The following is a 12,980-nucleotide window of genomic DNA, read 5'->3' as shown; positions in this document are numbered from 1 at the left end:
ATCTACCGATTCACCCCCCCTCTTAGTAGTTGACTGGATCCTTATTCTTTCATCATACCATCAATTGGTATCAGAGCTATTCAGGTCCTCTAAGGTTTAAGCCTAACAACTTGAGGTAAATATCTTATAAAACATGATGAAGAAAGAAGGTCCAAAGTTTAATAGAGAGAACTATAGAATATGGAGTGATAGAATGATAATCTATATCAAGAGTCTAGGAACTCAATACTGGGAAAATGTTGGTACTCAATATGTTGCACCTAGTGGTATTATGACTGATGATCAGAAGAAAGAGCAACAAGAAAAAAATCAAGCAATGAAGGCTATTATCGGTTCTTTGTCTAATGCAAAGTATGTAGATGTCCATGGTTTGGAGACTGCATGAGGTATGGAAGAAACTTGAAGAGATCTATAGTGATGATGAGCATGTGAAGATTGCCAAAGAAGAGAGTCTAAGAGGAAAATTTGATGACATGTGGATGGATGAAGGTGAGAATATACAACAGTATGGTCAGAAGATCAAAGAGATAGTTGGTGAGATCAAGAGTGCTAGTGGTAAAGTGGAAGATGCCACAGTGGTTAGCGAGGTGTTGAGAACCCTTCTACTGGTCTACTCTATCCGAGTTGCAACCATTCAGGAGATAAAATCTATTGACAAAAATAAGGTAACCCTTGACTCCATCATTGGTAAGCTTACTGCTTTTGAATTAAATGGTTATGATGGTAGTGTTCAAAAATCTGAATCTGCATTTAGAGCTTCAGTTTCTAACCCATCTATGATGAAAAGTAGAGATGTTAGTCATAGCTATGAATCTAGATCCATCAGAGAAGTTGATGATGAAGACAGTTTGGTTGAGATTTAAGCATTGTTGGCCAAGCAGTTGCCTAGAGGTACCAGTAAGTATAGAGGTTAAATTACCTTTGAAATGTTTTGCATGCAACAAGATAGGACACATTGCAACTAACTGTCCTAATGGTGACAATGAGCACAAGAGTGAGAAGTTCAAGAAGTAAAAGGGAAAAGGCAAAATAGATTGTCTCATTGTAGTTGTGGTGGTATCACTAATGAGGAATCTGAGGGAGATACTAATGAAGACATTGTTTTTGTAGCCATTAAAGAGGAGACATCTGATTAGAAGGCATTAATTTCTCGCATGGATAATTCTGATGATTGGATCATTGATAGTGGTTGTTCACACCACATGAACGGTGATTGGAGAAAATTTATTACCTTGAAGGAATTTGATGGAAGAGTTGTGAGATTTGGTAATGACTCACCCTACATGGTAAAAGGTAAGGGAACTATTTCTCTTAATGGAAAGAGCAGTGCAGATGATGTCTACTGGGTTGAAGGATTAAAGCACAATCTTTTGAGTGCTTCTCAACTCAATGACATAGGATATCCATTAGAGTTTAAGAATGGAATGTGAAAAATCTATGGGAGAAAAGGTGAATTGATTTCAACCGGCAAGAAGACTAAAGGTAACCTGTTTCACCTGAATCCTAAAGTCAACAATTGTTTAATTGCTAAAATAGATGATAGTTGGCTTTGGCATAGGAGATTTTTTCATATAGATTTTGATAACACTATTAAAGTGAGTAAGTCCAAGATAGTGAGAGGTTTGCCTTAGTTGGAAAAATAGGTTAATGCTATGTGTAAGGAATGTCAGTTGGGAAAGATGGCATTCTCAACTTTTAAGAGCAAATATTTTTTCAGCAAAACATCTGTTAGATTTGGTTCATACAGACCTTTGTGGATCAATAAGGACCAAAAGTATTCAAGGTGATAGATATTTTATGATCTTCACTAATGATTTCTCAAGAATTATGTGGGTCACATTGTTGAAGGATAAAAAAAAATCCTTTAGTAAGTTCAAGGCATTCAGGGCCTTAGCTGAAAAGGAAAGTGGCAAGAAGATAAAGTGTGTGAGGACTGATCAAGGTGGTGAATATACTTCAAAGGAATTCACTAAATATTGTGAAGAAAATGGTATCAAATAACAACTTTATGCACCAAAGACACCACAAAAAAAGGGTATTGTAGAGAGGAACAACCGGTCAGTTGTTGAATCTTTTAGAACGATGTTGATAGAAGGAGGTGTAGCAAAAACTTTCTGTAGAGAAGTTGTCAGCATAACTATCTACACCATGAATCAGATATTGGTAAAGAGAGGTAAGGATAAAACTCCTTATGAATATTGGTATGGTAGATCACCTAATGTTAGTTATTTTAAGATATTTGGCATTAAATATTCTATTAAGAGAGGTGACTATGTTAGCAAGTTTGAGGCTAAAAGTGATGAAGGTATATTTCTTGGTTACTCCACCAAGAGTAAGGCCTACAAATGTTACAACAATTGGATGCAGAGAATCATTGAGAGTGTTGATGTTCAAGTGGATGAGTATCCTGAAGTCTCAAGAGAAACTAGTAAGGAGAAAAAGGATGAAGATCCCTGCATTCTGATTTTGGAACCAGAACTGGTGAAGCCTAAAGCTGATAAAGAGAATGTTGTTGTACCAGTTCTACCGAAATAGGTAGATTTAGAAGAAGATGATGATAATGAAGAAGAAGAACCTGAAGATAATGATCATAGTATTATAAGGTATGTGAGACTCAATCACAATCTTGACCAGATTGTTGGAGATAAGGATGCTGGAGTGTTAACCAAAAGAAGCATTAGAGAAAATTCTTGCATGATCTCCACTATTGAGCCTAGAACTACTAAGGAAGCATTTTGAGATGATCAGTGGATTAAAGCTATGGAGGAGGAGCATGATCAAATTGAGAAGAAAAACACATGGACCCTAGTACCCATATTGGTGAATAAAAATGTAATTGGTACTAAGTGGGTATTTAGGAACAAACAAAATGAAGATGGTGTAGTAGTCCAAAACAAAGCTAGATTGGTTTTCAAAGGTTATGCACAAGAATAAGGAGAAGGCTATGGTGAGAATTTTGCACTAGTTGCTAGACTGGAATGTGTTAGGAATTTACTTGCATTTGTAGCATATAAGGGATTCAAAGTATATCATATGGATGTGAAGTCAACATTTTTGAATGGAATACTGGAAGAAGAAGTATACATTGAGAAGCCAGATGGTTATTCTTTGACTGATGTAAAAGACATGGTATGTAAATTTCACAAGGCACAGTATGGTTTGAAGTAAGCACCGAGAGCATGGTATGAGAAGTTTCATTCACACCTGATGAAAATAGGGTTTCAAAGAACCAATGAAGATAGCAACATATATCTCAAATCTGAAGGAGATAAGATACTGATTAGTGAAGTGTTTGTAGATGATATCATATTTGGAGGTAATAATGACATGAGTGATGACTTTGCAAATGATATGAAAAGTGAGTTTGAAATGTCTCTAGTGGGAGAGATGAGATTTTTCATAGGTTTGCAAGTACAATAGATGAAGAGTGATATTTTTATCACACAGTCTAAATATGTGAAAGAGGCATTGAAGACATTTGGTATGAGTGATTGTAAATCAGTTGGGACACCAATGGTTATAGGTTGTAAATTGTCTAAAGAGGATGAAGACACATCTGTTGATGAAAAGGAGTTCAGGTCAATGATTGGGAAATTGCACTATGTTGTTCACAATAGACCTGATATAGCTAGTGCAGTTGGTTTAGTTGCCATATTTCAAAAGAATCCAAAGGAAACACACCTGATAGCAACCAAGAGGATATTCAAATATTTGAAAGGTACTATTGACTATAGATTATGGTATCCATATGCAGGTAACTTGGATTTGAAGGTTTATAGAGATATGGACTGGGCAGGTAATGTTGACGATAGGAAAATCACAACCAATGGAGCATTATTTCTTGGTGAAAGACTTGTTTTGGGGAGTAGAAAGAAGTAGAGATGTATATCATAGTCTACTGCTGAAGCTGAGTATGTTGTAACTTATATGAATTGTACCCAGGCTATATGGATGAGGCACATTCTGGAAGGATTCAAGTTGTAGATTTCAGAACCAATAAAGATCTTATGTGACACTACCAGTCCCAGAAATATCTCAAAGAACCCTGTTTTGCATGCATGAATCTAGCATATTGAATTGAAGTATCATTTCTTGAGAGAAAAAGTGCAGAGTAAAGATGTGATATTGGAGCATGTTTCTACCAAGGAGAAGCTTGTACATATCTTTACCAAACCTCTTCCTAAGACTACTTTTGAGTATCTTAGAAGTCAGCTAGGGGTTGTACCCCTACATGAGGTCAATTGAGCATGATGTGGAGTACATCAGTCCTGGAGCTAATTGCATAATTTTACAGTAGGATTGGTGTAGAGTGGAGTTATTCCACATGGGGAGAATCAAGTTGTAGGTTGATGATGCTTAACACTAAAGTTTGACATTGCATGTTTTACTTTCACTTTGGCATTGTTGTCAAAGGGGGAGAAGAACTATGTGATTATGGAGGAGAATAACTATATGAGAAGAATTGTATGATTGATAAAGAGAAGATCTATAGCCAATTACCAGTTGATGACATGGAGACTCAGTTCAAGGAGAATACATGGCAAAATGTAAACCAGAATTCCTATTCATAATCATAGCAATCAAGGGTATTGATACTTGTATTTCCACCAATGCCAAAGGGGGAGATTGTTGGCATTTGCATGAAGATTGCATTAATGAAATGTTATGTTGTCATTGATGTCAATTAATTGGTAATGATGCTGTTATAATGTTGTTTTCTAACCGGTAAGAAGAGCTAGTGAAGGGAAGTGCAACCGATAGGTGAGTTTGTGGAGGAAATCAATATTGCTATGAAATGGAGAGATGAACCGGTAAACCCTACCTTTTGATATGATAAACCCTAACTGATGGAGTTTGGTGAATCAATTATATTGTTTTATGATTTAATTATGAGTGGTAATGATTATGCCATATATGCATGTTGTATGAGAAGAGTTTCAAATGGTTTTTGGCGCGTAGAGATAACAATTTTTATCTTGGGAATGAGCAAGTTCATTTCATGTAATGTAAACCGCGTGATGAGCTACAATGTTCGATGAAGTGATGATCAAGGAGCGGTCAAGGATATCTTAAATGATGTGTAGTGATTGTTATGTAATCCAATGGTCATACTTGAACCCATTTGTTTGTAATCTCTATGAGAGAATTAGGTTTGTGATGTGTTACCAACCTATTGATTTGTTTATAAGGTCGATGAGTTGTTTTATAAAAGAGTTGGCAATTTGTAGTTGAGAGTAAGAGAGTGTGGTTGTCGAACCAAATGATTTATCTAGAGTATGTGTAAAGGCAGATAGGAGCATGAAAAGGATCTGAACAAGCAAGTGTAGTGCTATTCAAACAGATCAGAAAACCCCTGTTGTTTTCTAACAATTACAACAGTCAAATCCCCTAACTGGGTAAGCTCTAACAAGCTTAGTTTTATTCAAATCCTCTAACCAAGTGATCCATTAGCTTGGATTCCAAATCCTCTACCAAGGTTACTCCTAATAGGTTATTACTTCTAATAGGGCATTATAGTCAATCCCTTAACCGGGTGGTCCCTAACAGGATCTATTCTTAACAAGACTTATTGTAAAGATTTAACAGGCTTGGCTCCTAACAGGGCGAACTTTAGAAGAGTTCAGAAAACTTGTGGCTATTCATCCCCACCATGGTTTTTCCCATTTGGGTTTCCACATTAAAAATATTGTGTCAAGTGGTGAATGTTTTTGTGGTTACGTTTACTATGGTTGAATTGCTTAACTGCTAAATCCACTTTGATATATTATGGTAACTGACAATAATCTCAAATGAGGTTTTACTACTATTAGTAAATTATTTAAATGATTCAGTTAAATGGTTTGTGAGTTTCAAAGATGTTTTACTGTTATTCTATTATAACAGTCAACCAGTTTAACTTGTCAGTATTATTGCATTTGAAGTTTAGTGTTTAAACCAGTCAGTTTAGAGTTTACTTTGAGAGGTTGATTTTGAAATTGGTGAAATTTTATGTCAGTTTTTGATCTATTGATTCACCCCCCCTCTCAGTAGTTGACCGGATCCTTATCCTTTCATTATATCATCACAGGGAACCGATAACCAGTTACAGAGATAAACAATCGATAGTGCCTGAACTGGTAAGGAAGTAGCTGCAAGCTAAGAAGATAGAGAGAGAAAGAATAAGAAGAGATCAGATAAGGAAGGGAAGAGTAGAACATGGAGGAGTGGACTGGTGAAGTAGAGGAGGTGCAAAACTAGCAGGGTGAAGCATATGTTGTAGTTACAAGATTCACTTGTAACCAAGGTTAGTGCATTTGTATTAATTTGTTATCTATTGTGAACACTGAGTTGGTGCTCGATGCATGGGTTGGTGCTCCTTGGGTTGGTTCCCTAAATCAGGGGTTGGTGCCCTAAAGTAGGGGTGGTGCTCCTTGGGTTGGTTCCCTACATATTGTAACCAGTGTGTTTATTGTGAGGTTGGATTGGAGCAGTAGACTCTAGTAATATTTCTCACCAAGGTTTTTCCCATCTTAGGTTTTCCTCGTATATACTGATGTTATGTGATGTGCCCTTTGTGTGGTTGAATTGTGTTGTCTTGTTTTATCTTATCATTAGGAATGCTTGGTCCTTAGTTTGGTAACCGGTAGTCTCTCTTGGGGCTAAAAAGGTTAAGAATTTAGAAACCACTGATTCACCCTCTCTCAGTGGCATCTTGTGTTCAACAATTGGTATTAGAGCCTAGGTTCTCAGTTGACAAGATTTCTCCAACTTGGGTAGATTCTGATATTTGAACACAATGGTCTTTTTAGTGTCACCCCCTACTCTAGTGTTTTATGGTTCAAACTTTTCTGTTTAGAGCTGTAGGATGGAAGTCTACATGTCCTCCTTAGGGTATGATGTCTGGATGTCAGTTGCCAATGGTCTCTCAGTCCTATCTGATGAACTTATAAGGCACTGCGAGGGGGGGGGGGGGGGTGAATCAGTACAATTAAAAAAAATACAAATCTGATTATCAATTTCACCAACTTAAAAGTTAATAGGCATATAAGAAATAACACCAAGTATGCAATCACCACATAAAGCATAAACCAAATGAAACAAGAATTTATATGTGGAAAACCCAAATGGGAAAAACCATGGTGGGAGTACGTGCCCACAAAGATCCACTATCTGTAGTATAGACATTTGGCCGGTTAAGATCTACAACTCCTGGTTAGGGGCACACCCTGCGAGAAGTGTCTAATCTCGGTTAAGAGCTTTACAAAAAGGCCTGTGAGGACCATCCCTATTGGGAGATACCCAATTTATTGGGATTTGCAAACATAATTTAATGTGTCACCTAGTTAGAGGATTTAATGATCAGACCTGTTAGGATCTGACTGCACCCTGTTAGGAGTGACCTTGTAAGAGGATTTTCTTGCTGCAACTGTTAGAGAGACAACAAGTACAAATGATCTCAGTATAACACATTCATTGTCTGATAAGATCCATTTTAGAACATTACAAAATCACATAGACTTCATCTCTGAACTCCTCTTATCACCACACTATCAAAAATACAAAATTCACTAATGATCTTTCACACTTTCAAGCTCATACTCATATATCCTTTCATACCTCATCACACATTGAAAATCATCATTAGGTCGGCTAGAAACTTGTTACAATTCCCTAGGTTCAATGCATCAAGACAATGTTGCATTGTATGCCTTAGTTATGTCAGCCATCGACAAAACAAATCCAATTCTGTGTCGTTTTACCAATCTGAGTGATTTTCATCACTATCGGTTAAGTATCAGTCAAAATACTTGCTATGTCAATGAAATGTCGTTCTTCCAATCGAATCTGCACATGCGATCATGAACATAGCTTGATCTACTAGTCTTCATTGTTTCTATAAAACCACATTATCTCATTCTTCATAGATTTCTTGTACTGGTTGTCGGAATATAATACTGTCTGTCTTTTACAGGTTAAATTCCTAAATACCGGTTCTAATAAAACTGTCTCTACTTACTGGTTAAGCCTTTCCGGTTGACCTATAGGACTTAGATGACTGTAAAAGTATAGTTGCCATCAATGAAAACATACAACATAGTCATAATACAACAATCTAATCAAACATGTACCAATTGCATCAAGTAAACTAACAATTATCGGTTTAGATCAAATGATCAAATGCCAACAATCTCCCCCTTTGGCATTGATGGCAACTCCTAGGAAAAAAATTGTCAACTAAGTGTGCAATACAAAAATTGACTATATAACATGTACTCCCCCTTAGCAATAACTCCTATTACTCCCTCTTTACATGACATACAAAATTTTGACTGACTCTTAACTATTACTCCCTCTTTGACAATAATGCCAAATAAAGAAGTAAAATACATGAAAGATATATACATTTTACATCAAAATTCACATCAGAGCATATATAAAAATAAGAGTCATAAAGTTTTTATAAAGCAATTTTAGAAAAACCGTCACTGAAATGAAACTTCAAATGTTTGAGATCATTATCCCATGTCTCTAACAGTGTGTCAGTAATCTCAAAATGTGTCTTTATCTACACAGATAATTCCTCCATTGCATCAACTATGCTCATCTCGCATGTAGCGAAAATAGCCTCTGAAATATTGTATGCTCACTATAAAATTTCAACTTTAGGAATTAGTTGAGTTTGGAGCTCCTTAAATGATCTAACCCGTTTGACCTGCTCATGTTCATACATCTCTAGTTTGTGATGTAAGTCTATAACTGATCTACCAAAAAAAATAGCTAGGTCCTTTAGGGGTCTAAATGTTTCACTCAAGATTTCAAGTCCTTTCTCAACATCTTCCCTTTTCTCCTTCAAATAGTAGCCAAAATCTTTCCTCCGGTTTCTAGTGCATTCTTCAATAGGTCTTCATTAACCATGAGCGCTACCTTACCTTTATCTATCTTGGACATTAGGATTTATGTCTTTTTATTCTTGTAATCCTTTTCAACTGATATATATCCTGCATCTTCAAAAGTCTTGAGTTGATCTCCGACATCGGTAACCAACTATGCAAGTTTGTCAATGGGAGTGGCAAAAAATTTAGTATTAGTCTTCGATAGGAGGCTAGACAAAATATCAACTTCTATCTTGATTGTCTCTGCCTCTCTCTGTTGTTCCTTCATTCTTTTCTTTTGCGATCTAGATTGCATTGTTGTTGCAATCTCCATCAATTGAAAAGAAATCAGATTGTCCATATCAATAGGTCCTTTAATGCTCATCGAATCATCATCATCATCAACATCAATTATTTTCTTCTCCTTTGACTCCTTTTTCTCAGCCTTTTCTTTCTTTGTTTTCTCCTTCTCAGTCTTATATTCTTCTATCTTCTCCTCATCAGTAGTGTCCTTGACCAGTGGTGGTTGTGTCTCCACATTTTGTTCATTCGCTGGTACTTCCTCATCAGTCTTTTCAACAGTCTTTTCCTTTTGTCTATCATCAAAATTTACACTCACCGATGGAATTTGACTATCAGTAGGCTGTGTGTTCATAGGTGGCTCATCAGAGCTCTTTTCTTTAGTTTGATTCTCCACTTGTTCCTCTTTTTGCTCACGTTGTTCAAACATTTGAACATCAACATCAAGTACATCTATATTATCAATAGTATTTTCAACATTATCTCTGGTGTTATCATTGGGAATGAATGTTGGTTCAGTATCAATAGGATCATCATACATATACTTGTTATCCGATTCAAAATTTGTGATCTTAATAGCTTTAGGAAGTTCTTCTGCCTTTAGATTTTCAGAATTATCTTCCTCAACTTGTTCATCTTTTTCTTCATCTTCATCAGGGATGAGACCTAAAGCCTTCTTGATCAAAATCTCAGTCTCCTTCTGGGCTGATTCAGTCTCTCCTATTAACATTCTTGTAAATCTCTTCTTGGATGTGAAAGATGCCTTTGCATTAACCTTTATTTGTTCAATTTCTTCTTCACTTGCTTCTGGTTGCAGGTGCTTAAAGATATAATCAATTAATTATTTGTCTTGGCTAATGCCTGTCTGCCACCTTGCATCAATAAGATTATACAAAGAATTGATTATCTACCCTTGTAACTCAATAAGGGCTCTGCTATAATTATTCATACTGAAGATGACTGCATCTTCAATCTCCCTTTGTTGACTTTCAGATAAATGAACAAACAATATATTCAAACCTTTGTATATCCCATAATCCTTGATTCTTTGAACCATTCTATTGAAATAATCTTGTAATGTAAATGGTTTCTTAGGTGAGTTTCCCTTACTAATTGCCTTAGGCTTTTTAACACTTTCTCTAAGTGCTCTTTTATCCTCCTCTGGTTTAGTAGCCTCTTCATCATTTTCCAGTTTGTGGCCTTGTTGCTTCTTCCTCTTTTTGCTTTCTCCAGAACTGAACTTTACATGGTTTCCCTCTTTGTGATTCAATGAGTTTATCTTCTTCCATCTTCTTTTCTATTGCTTTGGCTTTTGCAACTCTAGTCTTACCAGTAGGGGTACTAGTAGGGGTGCCGGTAGGTGTACTTGATGCTTCACCTTGCTTTGTTGCATACTTAGCCCTTGTTGCTGCTATCTACTCCTTTGTAAATCCTTCTTGCTCAACAAATGCTTCTATCTCCTTGCTTATCTTCTTAGCAACTATAGGTCTCTACAACTTAGAGTAGACTTGTAGAGATTTTTCTTTGTAAGTCCCAAATCTTTATGCAGTGGTATCTGTCAGTTGCTTTAATAGATGGTTAGCATAAGCAATTAGTAGATCCTTGTCTACCTCATATCCCATAGGTAACACCCATGTGGTTCTAGGGATAACTACTTCCATCATATAGGTGTCAGTATCCATCATAAAACAATTTGTCTTCTAATATCGGTTGACTACTTCTACCGGTATACGCTCTCTAGCATGCATTTTATTTTGAAATTCCTTGAAGTAACCCCATGAAATATTATAAAACTTTTCCTTCAGTATCCTAATGTTGTTCTTCATCTATAGTAGTGCAGGGGTACCTTGAATCCATTGAACATCTCCAATATTGGGGAAATGGTTTTGGAAATAGAAAAGCAATCCCAAAATCAATTGACCAAATTTGAATCTCAGCTTCTTATTTTCTTCATAGCTTCTAGATTCAACATTAGCTAACTTCTTAGTGCATCTACCAAATCATAGTCAACATTATATTTTACCATTCAGTAGGCAGTATGAATAGCTACTGCTAGTATGTTGTTCATTCTTCTTGAATAGTAAATCCTATACCCATTCACCATAGAGGCATATTTCACAGCTGGATCATTGATTTTATTTACTGCCATGGCTCTACCATCCCATCTTGATCTTGTCAACTTCTCAACATCATTCTTGGGTACTGATCTAAGTAAGGGTACTTCGTTGGTTGAGAAAAATCTAGTTACTGCATGGATGACTTCCTTGGTTATTTTATATGGTCGATCCAACCACATAAATTGATCATGAATGTGAGTTGAAACAAATCTAACTAACTCATTATCAAAACCATTGATGAAGTTAATTGCATGATGAAACCCTTTCTTGGTGACACTCTTAATCTATTCTTTCAGTATGCCCTTGTTATCACACAATGATCTATATTGTTCATAAATAACTGATACACCCATATCCTCCAGTTTGCAGTGATAAAAAGATCGGACATCTTCGACATGCAAAACTCCATACAGTACACTAGATAGGGCACCGACAGGGTCCGTTTCCTCTAATTTAAAAGGATGTCATTTAAACTCCAGTTGTAACCTCTCAATCACATCAACTAGATGAAGAGTATCCATACTACAATATGCAAAACTTCAAAGGAAAGAGTAGGATTCACTGATAAATACTTGTCCTACTTTTGAACTAGGGTTTCACACTGTCAAAACCTTCAACACCATTCACCAATTCACAATGTACTTTCAATCACCTCAGATCTCTGCTAGACATGTTGAATGCAGCAATCACAAACTTTCTTCTGCTTTGCTCGCTCACCAAATGCTCTCAAGATTGAAATGTGTCAAATGAAATTCAAAATGTTCCTTTTATTTTCTTTCAAACTACTGCATTAAATGCTTTAACCGATAAAACCCTAAAATGCCTTAAAATACTATTAAGCATATTACCGGTTATGATTCAAAAAGACTTATAAACATTAGAATGCATCAGAATATGCAAATTTAACTTACAGTACTTCATTTAGGAGTTCATCTCAAGATTTGACAATATTCTCACCCCAAGTTGTAGAAACAACTTAGTTTGTCAGTGATGGATTCTCCACACTAGGTGAAGAATTTGATTCCTTAGCTAGTTTGTCATCACTCTTCTTCTTCCAGGTTCATTTCATCTCAGCTCTAGTTTCTTCAATACCAACTTTCTACTTTCCTTTCCGGTCTGCAAGATGATTCACTGGTTGGTTCTCCTGTGTTTTGCAAAACTTAGCAATGTGTACCGATTTGTTACAATGATAACATGCCACTCCGGATGCTTTCCACAGTCTGACATTTCATCTACCTGTCCTTCTTCAATAGTTCATTGCCACATGTCCAATGTTGTTGCAGATTGTAGAAACCACATTCGTTCTTTTCTCCATCTCATAAGGACTAGACTAGCTAACATAGGGTCTTTGCCAATTAGTGTTTCTTCAATCATTAAAATTCATTCTCCAATCACCATCAATTCTTGGATTCATATGAGGTGTTAGTGTAGCGTCCTAAAATTGTGACACTTGCAATTTCGACTGCATTTGGGTCATCACGATGGCGATGCAACACGGAACCTGAATGGAGACCCCGAAACTTGTTCATAACATCAAAAACTACATTTTTCCAGCACCCTGGCCTGATCCTCCTTGCACCCTGCTGTCCCGGGAGGTGGGACCAGAGCGCCCAGCGCCCTGGTCCCCCAGGACCATGGCGCCCAGCGCCCTGGTCCCTGGCCCTATTTTGGGCCCGGTCTCCTATTGGACTTCGGGCCTTTTTGTTTGCAA

General features: G+C 36.6%; 1 protein-coding gene across 1 annotated transcript in view; it reads right to left on the bottom strand.

The window, feature by feature from the left end:
* LOC131876767 (uncharacterized) overlaps positions 1–12,980 on the bottom strand; it is a 42,269-nt gene that overhangs the window by 15,752 nt on the left and 13,537 nt on the right. Inside the window, exon 3 of the mRNA XM_059222243.1 lies at positions 9,259–9,800. Coding sequence (XP_059078226.1) covers positions 9,259–9,800 — 542 coding nt within the window. The remainder of the gene's footprint in view (positions 1–9,258; positions 9,801–12,980) is intronic.

The sequence above is a fragment of the Cryptomeria japonica genome, chromosome 6, assembly GCF_030272615.1.
Source record: "Cryptomeria japonica chromosome 6, Sugi_1.0, whole genome shotgun sequence".
Lineage (NCBI taxonomy): Eukaryota > Viridiplantae > Streptophyta > Pinopsida > Cupressales > Cupressaceae > Cryptomeria > Cryptomeria japonica.
The sequence above is the reverse complement of the archived record's forward strand: the minus strand, read 5'-3'. Positions and strand labels throughout refer to the sequence as shown.